Source organism: Hordeum vulgare, chromosome 5H (assembly GCF_904849725.1).
Source record: "Hordeum vulgare subsp. vulgare chromosome 5H, MorexV3_pseudomolecules_assembly, whole genome shotgun sequence".
NCBI lineage: Eukaryota > Viridiplantae > Streptophyta > Magnoliopsida > Poales > Poaceae > Hordeum > Hordeum vulgare.
The window spans coordinates 65,022,836-65,038,114 of NC_058522.1; the positions used below are offsets into that span (position 1 = coordinate 65,022,836).

General features: G+C 51.6%; 1 protein-coding gene and 1 pseudogene across 1 annotated transcript; one reads left to right on the top strand and one right to left on the bottom strand.

Annotated features, from left to right (window-relative positions):
- Positions 1-4,999: 4,999 nt before the first annotated feature.
- LOC123397541 (B3 domain-containing protein Os12g0592300-like) lies at positions 5,000-7,370 on the bottom strand. The gene is made up of 4 exons (XM_045092069.1): positions 7,251-7,370; positions 6,357-6,816; positions 5,920-6,164; positions 5,000-5,499 (listed from the first exon to the last, which is right to left on the bottom strand). The coding sequence occupies exons 1-4, from the start codon at positions 7,368-7,370 to the stop codon at positions 5,188-5,190; spliced, it is 1,137 nt and encodes a 378-aa protein (XP_044948004.1). The 3' UTR covers positions 5,000-5,187.
- A 4,940-nt stretch (positions 7,371-12,310) lies between these two features.
- LOC123396328 lies at positions 12,311-14,018 on the top strand (annotated as a pseudogene).
- Positions 14,019-15,279: the final 1,261 nt, after the last annotated feature.

The window sequence follows — 15,279 nt, forward strand, 5'->3', positions numbered from 1 at the left end:
CTTTGCACGAATGCAATTGTCGTCTCATTTTCTTTGCACAAAATCTTTCGATTTAAGTCATGTTTAACGCATTTACATATTTCCTTTGGAGTCACATTTGCCTTGTAGACCCTTCATAAAGTCTATGTTAGTGAAATTCAAATGATGGAATTTCACTAACATAGACTTTTTAGTAGTCACAAGTATCTGATTTTCACATTCCTAGAGACCATCAAAATCTCAGGTACTGGCACTTATTTCATATGGAGTTGTCGTTGCTTTATCATTGCCAAGAGGCAAATTCAGTCTATAGTCATCCATTTCCAAAAGGCAATAGGTTTTACAGGAACTTGTATCACAAGATCCCTTGTAGAGCTAACAACAGGTGTTGTATAGGTCATACAACATGCTCCCCCAGATTACTCCATCTTCACTGAAGAAATGGCGTATCTTTAAACTTTCTTCTTTATGGCACTTTAAGCACCACCGTTGTATTCCTTAGTCTGCTTTCGGAACTATAAAAGATCCGAAAATACAACTGTTTCTTTTCTTTAGGGGTATCATAATGACGGTATTCAGATGACTGTCGTACTCCCCTTGACAATCACATTCTTCATTAATGGATCACTTTAGATGCATAATGTGCATCACATCATCTAAAGTACAGAGGAGTCATGAAATACACTACAATGTATTTCATGTCTCTATCTCCCCCTCGAAATGTGGCAAGAACTTTTCTGTCACAATTTCGAAACCCATTCATAACTCTTGTGAAATGAGGAAACTTTGATTATCTAGCTCATTCATCTTATCACTTCATGTAAAATGAAGTTATAAGTTAACTAGTATGGGAGTACTTTTTCCTCATTTCATTTCGGAAACTCAATAGAGTTTTTTATAGTTGTCACTTTTGCAAGTCACACTTGCATATCATTCTTGTCTTTAGGTTCGTCTGTTACTTTTATCCTTTTTGGATTTAGTGATTGCATAATGACCGTTACACATCAAGTGTACGGTCGATAATAGGAAAGCTTAATAGCTACTCCATACTTTTCTCTCATAGTGGGACACATTAACCACACATGAGTCATCATAACTTTCTCCTGTCATACATGATAAGACCTTTGCCAAAATTTCTCCCGCCATACACGGATTGTTGACATAATACAATGTCAACTTTACCCGGTTACGCACGCATTCTTCCCAGACTTTTCCCGCCATGCGGGTAATTCCCTTTAAGGGACATCATAAATGCCATAATTGGCTCTTTTGACTGCATCAAATTCAGAAATAAATCTGAATTATCTTTGACACACATGTTTGATCCGACGTTGGTCAAATTAAACATGCATGTTGCTTGTTTCATTTCAATCATGTTGACTGAAAAAAAGGAGACTCCATCATAGAGAGTACATGAAAGACATTCGTCAACCAAGAATCTCAATGGTCTATCTCTTTTCTTTTCTTGAATTAATATCCAAGAGTTCTTTTCTTTTGAAGCCATTCTTTAGAGATAATTTATTCCCTCAAGTTATGACCTTTCTTTTCCATCTTTCGGGTCACTAGTGCCCAAACATTCGCTTTCATGAGTGAAAGCTTGAATAACTTTTAGTCTGAGAAAACTTAGCCAATAAACAACGATAATGAGCATAAAAATAACCCTACGTTGGTCTGATTAAAATCATGCACATTAAACCTTTTAAAACTTTCTGGAATATTCTAAAACACCGTTGTGGCAGAATTAGAATAAAACATCATTCTTCTGCATTAATTCCATATCACCGTTGGGCAGAAATGGAAATAATGCATATAACTCATAAACAATGTGATGATAGTATTTCTATTGAACAACTTTGCTAAGAAATAATAATCATCATCATTAACCATATGCATTTCTTTATCTGTGCTCCGAAAATTGATCACCTTGATACAAAATTTATCAGAGATTTAAGCTTTAAACATAAGATGACTCATACAATTATAGTATTGTTATCATCAACGTTGGTCAGAAAATAACAATACCATATTTTAACTTTAAAAAACAAACATCATTCTATTGTCATAGCGGAAACTTCTTAAATCTTATTTCACCCACAAGGGAAAAAACTTTGCTAATAACAGTTCTTCCAATTATATTTTCCCGTTGGTTCCAATTTAATTGGAGGATAAAATCTTTTTACTTTGGAGCGGAAATACGTGAATATAAAATTCATGCACCTTTACAGAAAAATATTCTGTCAAAATTAAAAATTCATGAACTTTACAATCCCTTCTTATAAAATCCATGAAATTTTCTTTTTCTGAAAATCTTCTTTTATTTTCAGAACCTTTTATTTTTCTTTTCAGAAAAATAATATTACAATTCTATCTACATTTACAGAAACTTTGAACTTTTTCGTTTGCTATTTTCTAAACATATTTTCGTAGGAAAAAATGCCTAGAAAAAAAAACTTTTAAATCTGCCTAAAAGACAGAAGCTGAAAATCCCTTTAAAATCGATAAATGGCCGGCTTGGGCCGGCCTGTGGCCTCGGCCTGCCAGCCAGACGCCTCGGCCTGGGGCCACCTGGCGCGGTGCGCCTCCATGCGGCCCGACGCCTCCCTACGCCAGCGCCACTTCGACGGGCCTTTGGGCCTTGCATCGGCCGGCCTGCCTGCCCTAGGGTTTCGTTGGCGTCGATCGGGGCCGTCGGATTGAATCCGACGGTTGCCTGTTCTCCTCGGTGAAACAAAAAGGGTGAGCCGGCAGTGGGGTGAAACCCTACCTTCATTTCCTCCCCCACAGCCGTTCGGTCTCTCCCTGTCCTCTCCTCGAGCGAGACGCGCTCCCGCAGGGCGCTCACCGCGGCGGCCGAGCCTCCCTCGCGCGGCGGTTATCTGCCCCGCCGGCGAGTCCCGCGGCGGTGGCCTGCGGTGTGCCGTTCGCCCTGTGCCTCCCGCCTGTGGGTCGCGCAGCCTCTGGCCTTTCCTCGCGCGGCGGCCAACTCGCCCCGCCGAGGAGGCTCAGATCTGGCCGGCCCTTCTCCTTTCCTCCTGCACATGCTCTTTGCTCCCGTCTCGGTCCTCTCCTCCCTCTCGAGAGAAAGGTCCACGGGACCGAGCGGCGACCGAGTCGTGCTCGCGCTGTGGCCGAGCCGCTCGCCGAGCGCCTTTCCTCTTTCCCCGTGGGGTGTTCTTCCTTCCTCGAGCAGTTCCTCAGGCCACCGGAGCAGGGTCTCCTCGTGGGTGGCAGAGCGACTGCGGGGGCTTCCCTTCGAGCGGTGGCTCTCATGCCCCGCCGAAGCTCCCGCGGCCCCTCTGCTGCTTACCCCGAGGCTCTTGTCTCTCTCGCAGCGGCCGGAAACCGCACCATATGTGGCCCTCGGCCGTTCCTCGCGTGGTGGCAGCCACGCCCCACCGAGGATCCCCTCTTCCTTTGCGCAGCGGCGGCCTCCTCCGCTCCTCTTGCCGGTGCGCGCCCTCTCCCGAGGGAGAGTGCGCCGCCGTCAAGGGGGGTGTTGGAGTGCCAACCACGCTGCCATGGTGTCAATTTGTCCGATACTCGGAATATAACTCCGTTGCCATCCCCCTCGTCGGTGGCGCGTCCGCCTTGCGGTGGGCGCGCCACCGTCGAGGGATTTGGTGATGAAGTCCTATGCCCCCGTGGGTGCCTTTGATTTTCTTTGCATGTTCCCCTCATCCCGTTTCTTTTTTCCTTTTCGGATCCGATCCGATTTATTTCTTTGTTTTTCTTTTAGATCTAGGTCCATTCTTTGCCTCCGAGGAGGTAGGTTCTTCTTCCCCACACCTCGGCTTGCCGATGCGTGTGGGGATCGAGAGGAACAGGCGCGGTCGAGGCGGCGCTTCTTTGCCGGAGAGAACTCCGCTGAAGCTTTCTTTATGCTTTGAACTTTGCCCTTCTAGTGTTCATATCGGGGAGGGGAAACTTTTTTTGCTTTCGTTATCTTCTTGCAACCGTAACAACATCTAAAGCCTCATGGCTCATGATACCATTGATAGATCCCGTGGATCGCCAAGGCTAGATGTGTTCGGAGGCGGTAGTAGATTAATACCTTGTAGCTTCTCGATGAGTTCCCTCCGGCGACCGTCGTGAGATGGTGACGACGGTGGGAAGGAGAGAGATCCGGTAGTGGCGGTGATGGACTTTCCATCGCTTCAGTGCATCCCTCTAGATCGGATTAGGGTTGGAGAGTGGGGAACCAATGGCGGCGGCGAACCTCGTAACCCGTGCCATGGTCCCCACCTCCTCTACATATAGCACTGCGCGACAGGGGCCCACCAGCCTTGCTTGGGCTGGACGCCCCCGATCAGGACGTGAGTCAAGTTCCAATGGGCCCTTGTGCCCATTGGAAAAGAGATCAACCTAACAGAATACACTCTATTTAGATCGCCGATGTAACAAGCACTTCGTGTCCGATTGAAGAATCAATGTCGGTTGCGTCATCATCTGCGCACGAAGTGCTTGTTACGTCGGCGATGTTGGATAAAAGAACGACAGTCAGGACTCCACAAAGTGGTACTAACTGAATAATTCAGCACTTGCCAGGTTTGGGTTCAGTTCAGGACCGTACCCCTTCCTTCAGATTGGATTTGCCCTCAAGCCCTGTGACATGATGAAGGTGGGCCACAAATGTCATAGCACATGGTTAAATTTAATCTGAATAGTCATCAGATTTTTCTTTGAAACTAAAAGAGTGGTGGATATCAGTCACATTTTAAGAAGCTGCTGTTTTTTTGGAACCCTAACCTGTAATGTGCTAGTTTTACTCCAAGTGCATCCACAAATAACCACCACTGCAACTACAGTTTACTTATACTAAGGCTCTGTTTGGTTTCAATAAGTCAGGTGACTTAAAACCAGTGACTTATAAGTCACGCCTGTTTGGTTGTCATCTGACTTATAAGTCACCTTCCCATGCAAAAGTGAATGACTTATAAGTTTTAAGTTGGGGTGAAACAACTTATGACTTGTAAGTTGGGGTGACTTATAAGTTGGGTCTGTTTGGCAAAATAAGTAACTCTTTGCATTTTTCAACTTATAAGTTGGTGACTTATTTGGAACCAAACAGGGCCTAATTTAGAAACATTCAGCACAGGGCTTATACCAGCAAGTTCAGGTTTAATACTACTAGGTACTTGCACATCTGCACTGCATATATTACTCCTACATACCAAAACATTCAGCACACATCTCACACGCCGCATGAACTCAGCCCACTAACGCAAACCGGCCGTTGGACTTCCTCCTACGGGCGACATGGACGGTCATTGTTGTCCTCGCCTTCTTCTTCTTCTCATTCCTTGCGTCTTTCATCAGCTCAAAGGTGCAGACATCGCCCTCACGCAGTTTGTTGTCGCAGACGAACTTTGCCCAAGATTGGCCCTTGAAGCTTCCTCCGCTGGATCCCCCCTCGTAGCAGTAGTACCTGACATGCCACCTCTCTTCTCTGTTTGGCCTGAGGAGGAGAACCTCATGTGATCTCATGTGGAGATGTTTGACAGCAAATTTAACGGGGATGTACTGCACAAGCCACCAAGAGAAATAATGTTAATTACTACAATGACTAGTGTTCAACCAGTTTAAACTTGAGTACTTCCTCCATTCCCTTATACAAGGCCACAAACTCATATTACAAGTACCAAGGTAAAATTTAATGATCGGTTGAAAAGTCAAGTTTTCTTTTCGGTTAACTGGAATCATTAATACGCTGCATGCATGCAACGAATGAGTGAGAAGAAAGTAGTCAAGTGTCATTATAAATACATGCATGCAATTATTAAACAAGTTGCTAGTAGGAGTATGAGGAAACATCATTAATGTTACCTCCATAACTGTTGGTGGCCTTATATAGATGCAAAATGTATTTTTTATAGTGGCCTTGTATAAGGAAATGGAGGGAGTATATGCCATAGTTCAGTTTAAACTTGAGTATAAACTGACCAGAAAGTTGACTTTTGGAGGCAGGTGGGCCCTCAGCAGAACCGTGATGAATGCTGGATTGCCCGGTTGGATCGAAGCCAGCCCGATTATTTCACGTTTTTCGTCGTCGGGTAGTTGCTTCGCAGCCCTCGAGTAGTAGCAGTCGAAATCAGCATATGTGTCATCATCATTCTCCTCTTCCTCGGTTGCTTCATGCTTAACATCACATGAGCTGCTACTGTTTGGTGATTCAAGAAGCTCTTTCCCTGTCACAGTGTGTACACCAGCTTATAAATTTAGCACGGTACTTAAAGTGGTCAACAAAAAAGAGCTATTGATCATGCATAGTTACATGGCCCTGTGTTAGCTGACTACAACAAGATCCCTCTCTCAAGAAAAGGATTTATTCAGGATATCATCTCACGTATTAGTTGGACTGTACGATCGTAGTGCCTTACTTGGTTTGCTTTTGCCACTGATTTTCTTTGAAGCGGAGACCTTCTGGCGGGACTCAATACTCTGAGACGGCACACTTGTATCATCGTCGGCGTTATCACCATAGTCATCATCATCATCATCACTCTGAGAGTATTGCTCAACCTGTTGACCCACCATACCATCAAAATGTTTGCGCATACTGTCAGCGCCAGCGAAGAGAGAAGACAGTTTTTCATAGCCACTCGCATCGAAGATGAGGACATCGAAAGAGGAGTTGCCGCTGAATGTGAAGACCAGGAGGTCATTCTCCTGCAGTTCATGAGCCTTGACAAAATCTCCCCATCCTGAACTGAAGAACAGACCATCTGCAACCTTGGTAACGCCCACATGCCACGTTTCGCCGCTGGGTGCTTTCAGGCGAAATCCCCGTGAGCTCTGCGTCTGCCCGATGAAGCTGCTCGCAAACTTGTCCGGTATCCGCTAAGTTGGAGGGGACAAAATTGGCAGGCGATTAGTCACATGGCTAGTTTCGGAGGATCGATGATGCTGCATTTTAAGTTCCATCTTCTAAGCCATTTTCTTTGTTTGGAGAAGACACAAATATCATACTGTATCTTAGACTGATGAGCCTTGTGAGACTTCTTTATGATTTTCTCAAGAGATCGTGGCTAATCTCCTCTCAATATCAAGATACTAGAAATTAAGTTTAGATTCACCAAGGATACATATAATCAAAGATCTGGTACGGCTTCCATGATTTAGTTTTGCAGCACATAATTCAGATAAGATTACAAACTACTACTAGCAACATAAGCCTAGTTTTGGAAAAATCAACAGTTCCAACTAGTACAAGCGGTCAACTATTGTTAGAGAATTCAACCGCTTGTGAGGGTATTGGATTATTGGATACTTACAATGCGCTCCTGGGAATCTTGTGTCATGAGCTTGAAGAACCTGGTCTTGCTCACATCCATGTGCTCCCAGTAGTAGTGCTCCTGCCACTTCTTGCACCTCTCACACCCTTTCTTACCCATCTGACATTCAGCATATATTTGTCAGTCACAACAGAAACATTGCAAACTCTGCGCACACACACACCCACCCACACCCACACGCCCACAGCTTGAGAAGTTGAGAGAGAGAGGGGGGAGAGAGTTATGCTTGCCTCGCTCTTCATGGATTCCCTGATTCTTCCTGGTGAGTGTGAGAGAGGGGGGGGGGGGGCTTATATATAATGACAAGACTAGCATAGGGCATTTTACAAAAACCAGGTTTTCTCAAAACGCTTAGGCGTATTTCATTAACTTCTCTCCTCGTTTCTCTCCCAGCCTCGTTCAGTGCCCAAGTACTCCATGGCCTGCATGGAGTTGCTAAAAAGACATCCACTTAAATGCTGTGATTGAATGCTGTGTTTAGGCTACTCATAGTAGGCCTTCCGTAATGCATTGTCTCTTAGCGCGGTATCCTAGGTAGTATACGATCGTTAGATACAACCATTCTAATGTATTGTATGTTAAGTGTCGTATCTTAGTAAGCATGTATTTAATGATTTTAGCCTCATACTAATATGTGATTGGTCTAACAAGTTATTTTGCCTATGATACCGTGCAAGAGCCGTATCCTAAATAAGATACAACAACCTCCTCTTTCCTCAATAAATATAATGCCACGTCAGCATTTTGCCTATGATATTGTGCCAAGATACTACCATTACGGAAGGCCGTAGAGAGTACTCCCTCCATCATGCATTTTTTTTTTGAGAAAACGCAAAAGAATTTTGCGTTTCATTTCATTGAAAAGATAGGGGTTTGAGTTACAATCCTCCTAGGAGGTAGTTACAGGGTCAGGAAAGAAAATCAATGGACATCCCAGATCTGCGAGATCAAGGCTTTAAGGCCTTGTGCGCCGGCTCTGGCCCAAAGCGTTGCTTCCTCCTTGATCTTCGCAATGAGGCTAGTGGTCAAGGGGCGGTCTCTGTCAAACACGCAGCCATTTCTGTGCTTCCATGTCATCCAAGGCACGAGCAGGGTCATGGATGCGAGGCCTTTGCGCATTAGCTTCGGCGTAGTTCGTCGCGCGGTGGTCCACCAAGCATTGAGTGAGTCCTCGCCATCAGGTGGGCGACAGGGTATCCTTAGCCAGGCCAGGGCCTCGTGCCAGACCTGTCGGGAGAATGGGGAGGCAAGGAGGAGGTGGTGCATGGTTTCTGGCTCCTGGTCAAATAGGGGGCACCGTGGGGGGTGCTGCAGCCCTCTTCTGGCTAGCCGGTCAGCTGTCCAGCAGCGACCGAGTCGGGCGAGCCAGTGGAAGAAGCGGACACGCAGCGGCGCCCAACACTTCCAGGTGAGTTTCCAGGCATCGCATGGGATGGAGACGTGGAAGGTAGCTTTGTAGGCCGATTGCGCGGTGTAAATGCCGCTAGCAGTCCACTTCCATAGCAGGCGATCACGCTCGGCGGAGAGCGTCGTGTGTTCGATCTTGTGCCAGAGCTGTAGGTATTGCCCAACCTCTTGGATCTCAAGCATGCCATGGATATCTCATGCCCATTTATGAGCTTGCAACCCGTCGGCCACAATGGGGCACCCCAGCAGGTCGACAACAGGCGCGGCTGCGACGGGGTCGCAGCGAATCAGCGTGGCGGAGCTCTTCAGGAAGTTAACCTAGAGTCCAGAGGCACGCCTGAAGAGTTGCAGGATGCTCTTTACCGCCTCGATGTCGCTGTGCGAGGGGTGGCAGAAGAGGATCACGTCGTCGGCGTAGAGCGAGACGACGGGAAGCGATCGACGGGGGTGTAGTTGTTGTAGGATGCCGAGCTCGGTGGCGCGGTGCAGCAGGCGCCCAAGGGTGTCCACCGCGAGGACGAAGAGGTGGGGCGACACGGGGTCGCCTTGTCGCAGGCCGCGGCGGTGCCAGATGGCGGGGCCAGGCGCGTCATTTAAGAGCACCTTGGTGGTGGCTGTTGAGAGGAGAATCGCCAGCCAATCTAGGAAGCGGTCGCCGAAGCCGTATTGCTGCAAGGCTTCGAAGAGGAACGCCCAGCTGATCGAGTCGAAGGCGTGTGCTAGGTCCAGTTTCAGGAGCACGCGCGGGGCTCCAAGTTGGTGTAGCAGGCGCGCAGATTGCCGGAAAAGGACGAAGTTGTCGTGCAGGCTGCGCCCTGGGATGAACGCGTTCTGGTTCGCGCTGACGAGGTCATTAATCTTGGGGGCGAGGCGTAGTGACAGGACCTTCGCGAAGACCTTGGCCACGAGGTGGATCAGGCTTATGGGCCTGTAGTCGGCAAGGTCGGCTGCATCCGCGCGCTTGGGGATCAGCGTGAGGAGTGCCTGGTTCATGGAGCTGAAACCTCATCCCCTTAGCGCGTATAGCTGCTGGAACACGTCGAGGAAGTCATGTCGAACAATGGGCCAGCAGGTGTGCAGGAATTCGGCGGTGTAGCCATCCGGCCCTGGCGCCTTGCGCGCCGGTAATCGCTTGACCGCCTGCCAAATCTCCTCTGCGCTAAATGGCGCATCGAGGTCGGCGAGGTCGGCCAGCGTGATGAGGGCTGACAGGTCGAGGGTGCGCTCTCGAGGTACCGTGGAGCCAAGCAGGTCGTCAAAATGTGCAAAGGCCGAAGCTGCCATGTCGCTTGGGTTGGTGATCACGCCATCGCCCACGGTGAGGTTGTGAATCATGTTCTTCTGCCGCCGGTACGTGCATTGGCGGTGAAAAAAGGATGTATTAGCGTCGCCGTCTTTGAGGAACGCGACGCGGGCTTGCTGGCGGGCGATGGAGCGCTCGAGGGAGGCGAGGCCAAGGTAGGATGCTTTGATCTGACGGCGGAGCCAATCCTCATGCGGGGATAGCATCCTGCTCTCCTGCGCAGTGTCGAGCTTGAGGAGGATCTCCCTGGAGACTGCAAGCTTTAGGCGCACGTTGCCCACTGTCTTGGAGCTACAGCTTGTCAACTTGCGTCCAGTAGCCTGCATGCGGAGCATGAGGCGTCGGAAGGGATCGTCGTCGTGGACGGAGACCCATGCTTCCGCAACTATGTCCTGGAAGCCGTCGAGCCGTGTCCAGAAGTCCTCAAAGCGGAATCGCCGATGGGTCGGTGCAACCGGGGAGCAGTCGAGCAAGAGGGGGCTATGGTCGGAGACGACCGAGGCGAGGCGGCGCAGGTGGCACTCGCCGTGGAGCTCCTCCCAGTCTGCAGTGCAGAGGATCCGGTCCAGATGGACAAGCGTCGGAGGCGATTGCCCGTTCGACCATGTGTAGCGGCGTCCATTGAGGTAAACCTCTTTGAGCGCTAGGTCGTTGAGCACGCGACGAAACCAGCCCATCATCCGGCAGTTGACGTTGCCATTGTTTTTGTCTTCGTCCCGGTAGATAAGGTTGAAGTCGCCACATAGCATCCACGGGCCAGGGCACTCGACGCGAGCGTCGCGGAGTTCCTGCAGGAAGGCGATTTTGCCAGCATCGTCTTGTGGGCCGTAGACGACAGTGATCCACTAGGGGACACTAGCTACGGCCATAGTGGAGACCCTAGTAGATAGTGTATTGGTGGTGAAAGAGGGATTAGTGATGGCCACCTCTCGACTTTTCCATGCTAGCAGGATGCCGCCGCGTGTACCAGTCGCAGGGAGGTAGATGTAGTCGTCGAATTCCGAGCCTAGGGTCTCGAGGACAATCGACGAACAGATCAATTTCATCTTTGTTTCTTGAAAGCAAACGATCGAGGCACTAGTGGTTACAATCAGTGATCTAATGGCAAGACGACGGGCGCGCATGTTCAGCTCGCGCACGTTCCACACAAGGATCTTGGGGCCGTAATTCATGGAACAAGATGTCGACGGGAGGGCGCAGGTTGCAGCTATGCCTTGATCGGGCTGCCCGCGATCACCGTGGTGATCGGCGCCGTTGTGGGATCGGAGGGGAGCTCACGATCAACCAACGCGGCTATGGCGGCGAGGACGGTTGTGGGGAGCGGGGTGGCGAAGAGCCCGTCGTAGGTTTGCATCTCGGCGTCGGTGATCCTCTGGTTGATCCCGACGATTCCCAGTGTGCGTAGGATGTGGACTTGCGCACGTCGCTCGGTCGTGGGAGGACCGGCTGCTTTGCATGGTACTGATGAGGCAGAGCGCCCGCGCCGAGGGGTGGAAAAGCTTGGCGGGCGGCCTTGCTGCCTCTTTCCTGGGGTCGGCAGGGCTCCGCAGAGCTGCCTGGACGCGGCAGCCAGGAAGTCGCCAAGTGTCAGTGCCGTGATTGGCGCGGCACGCGGGCGGGAGCGGCGCATGGTGATCAGAGGGGATGCAAAATGTGTAGGGGATCCCAGAGTGGGCCTCCCGTTGGTGGGACCGGGCCGTGGGTCGTCCAGTGGAGGCGGCGTTGTGGGCCTGGCGCTCGGGCCGCTCTGGGCCGCTAGATGGGCCGTGGTGGGGCTACCCGTGCGCGTGTCCTTCCCAGCGGAAGCTTCCAGGAGTTCCTCGTGTGGTAGGGCGGAATTCACAGTTTGAAGTCCTTCCGCCTCTTCCCGCGATTCTTCCCCCGGGGGGCCAGTTGGTGTCGTAGGTTGGTCAGGGGTGGGCCACGCCTTGGCAGACGCTGACGCAGGGGAAGCAGGGGAGGCGTCACTTTGTCGGGCCAGCGGATTTGCCTCGGGGCCCAGCGGCAAAGAGAGGGACCCCACAAAAAGCGGCGGATCTGGCTGGGCAGGAGGAGTTGGTCCGTCGCGACGCGGTGTCTCGATGTCTCCGACTACCGCGTCGGGCAGCTGATGATTCGAATCCGTGCTCGGGCCCTGCCAATGACGGTGCTCTGCGAGCGATCCTGGCCCGCGGGGGTCACGAGGGTTGGCTCCACCTCTGCAGCTTCTGATCTTGTCGGCCTGGGGATCATAGGCAGCGCAGGTTTGACCGCTTTGTCCTGCGCTTTTGCATGGGGCTGGTGTGGGTGGCGGGTACCGCGGGCCCCGCGTAGGCCAGGCCAAGGCCGGATGATGCGGAACGGGCGGGGCGCCGCTGGCCGGGCGACCGTACGTCGGGCATCGCAGGTCGAGGTCCAACCAGCAACAATGGCGATGCCGTCAGCACGCTACTGGCGCGGGTTGCGCGGCCAGGGAAGGTCATCCATCTGCATGCCGTCGGCGCGGCCATCAGGGGTGGAGCCGGTGCGACGTCTCTTACGACCGTGGCGGCGCTGGCGGGCGCGCCTGGCGGGTCGTCGTCGCGGCGCTCATGGTCACCACCCTAACCGTCGTCGGGGTCGTCCGCAGGGGCGGGGCCGCACGGCACTGGGGTGTCGAGCTTGGCACGGGCGAGCGTGACGGACACCGGGTACGAGAGGGTGGAGATGGCTCGGGCGTCCGACTAGTGGCGCGAGGGGTGCAACTCGACGATCTCCAGGATGGCGTGGCGGCGGATGTGAGCCGGGTCCGCGGTGCGGGCACAGAGCCGAAACGTGGCGAGATCAGCGCGGGAGCGCGTGCTCGGGTGTAGCCTCTTGATCCAGCAGCTGCTGCCCAGGATGTGCTCCGCCGTGGAGAGGTGCCAGGCCTGGGCGGGGATCCTGCGGAGCTCAAGCTCAACGCGGTAGTCCAACCTACCGGAGCCGGCATGTGCGAGCTTGCACCATGGACGCAACGAGAGGGAGAAGCGGGGGCCGGAGATGAAGTGGTCGTCGGCGAGGCGATCCTTGAGCTCATGGGAGGCGAGGATGATGAGGAAGTCTTCCGGGCGGTGGAGGTGTACAGAGAAGTCACCGGGGTGTAGGGCGAGGGACGTGTGCAGAAGCTCGGACACCTCTTCTGCGGAGACGATGGGCCGCGTCCCAGTGATGGTGGCCACCATGGCCCGGTGCAGGACGCCCTCCGTCTCCTCCATCTCGACGGAGCGGGCGAGGATGACGTGCACCGGAGCGGACGAGGCCTCGGGGCGATCATGTGTCTCCATGGGGGGCAACAGTGGCGGTGTGAGGATCGCCACGGTGCGCAGCGTCGTCGGCGGCGCGGTCCTTGTCGCACGCGGCGCTGTCCTCGTCGCAGGCGCGTGTGGTGTGCGGGTCGCCACGGCGTGCGGCTTCACCAGCGGCACGGCTCTTGCCGCCGGCGCGCGCGGGGAGTGGTCGCGGGTGCCGGAGCGGCGGCGGCCTGGGCACTCCCTAGATTCATGGGCCGACACGAGGCAGCGGCGGCAGCGGACGTCCCCTGTGCAGTCGCGCACCCTGTGGTGCGAGTCCAGGCAGCGGAAGCAGATGCCCGCCGCCTCCTCAGGCGAAGGGCTGCGGTGGCAAGGTGGCGCAGGGTCCTGCGCAGCGGCACGTCGGGGACGGCGACGTCGGTCCTTGCATCGAGGGAGCTCGAACCCCTCCTGGTCGACCTTGGCCGCGGTTCCAGCGCGCTTCTCCTGGTGCACCTCCGAGCGTGGCCCAAGGCGAGCTGTAGCCGGCACCCGGCGCACACCAGCTGCCGGGGGGGGGGTCGGCACGGGGCGGCGTAGCAGCCTGCTGACGCGTCGTCGGAGCCGGGGAGCACGGGGAGGCGGCGACCTCGCTGTAGGAGCGCGCGGAGGACGAGCCGTCGAGGGAGACCTGCCAGCGGCGCGCGTGGCCGGAGGAGCTCGCCTCGCTGGAGCAAGAGAAGGCCATGGCGAGGGGAGGGTGCCGGCGGGGCTCGGCGGCGGCGGCGGGGGGGGGGGGGGGGGTAGGCTAGGGGGTGGGGAACGGAGCGGAGCCATCGGACAACATCCATCATGCATATATTACTATTGTATATGATACAATTTTTATAGTGCATAGTACTCCCTTTGTCTCGGTGCATTAGGCATCTTACGAAAATAAAATAATCCTAAAACATTAAGACACATTACAATATACTAGTTGCATGCATATTAATTAGACTCCATCTATTAATTGAAGGACCAATGCATGTAACTTATGCGGCACTCTTTTTGACTTTGAAGAGGTCTCCTAACTAATACTTCCTCTGTCACGGTTTAGAAGGCAGAGTTAAACTTGCCTGCGTTTTCTAAAATATACAAGGTTTAAGGCGTGAAAGCAATTACTCTCATTAATAAGTACTAGTATTACTCTTGCATGCGCCTTCCTAATTTGCTGCTCACGCATTAATACTAGTATTTTCTCAGTTGATTAGAGCATGGTTAATAGTATAGCCAACTGTTGGCTATAAGCAGTCTTATAGCCCACCTTATAGTCAGCTTGTACAATAGTTAGCTAGAAAAGAGTACTACTTTTATCATATATGGCCCACGTTTCATTCTCGCAAAGCACCTACGAGCACGTGCCTTCTCTCTCCTCTTCTCTCTCATCCAACTCAGCAGAAATATAATATTTTAATCCTTACAGCCTGCTGACTGGACCTTATTGTACTTGCTCTTAGGCGAATTAGCATATAGACCTACTATATCTCACAACCAATCGGTGACTACCTTGGTCCCAGAGATTTTCCAAACGTACCTTCTAAACCGTGACGAAGGGAGTAGCACATTTTTAGTTAAGAAAGGAATAATGTGATTGGCTTCCTCTGTAATTCAGTTTCTTCTTCTATCCAATTTTTGTATGCCTAGGTTGCAGTGCGCCTTCTAAGATGCCTAATGCACGGAGACGGAGGGAGTAGTATCATAAACTTGTATCATATGTGATCTCATTTATTGACATGCATGACACATAGTAGCATAACATTTAACATGATACTGTATCTAGTACCTATGTTAATCTAACTCTCTCTCTCTTCTTTACTTATTTACCACATCAACATGTTTGCTTGTCCCAAGACTATGATACTGGCTATGAGAGCATCTCCAACAGTTCGTATGTTCAATCGTTGGTATAAGTGTCCACATCAACAATCAACAACACATCATACAAGCTCTTCAATGGAGTGTATGTTAATCGTATGTAAAATAACTAAGCGGGTCCATTAAATATTGAAGAAATAACCATGCTTGC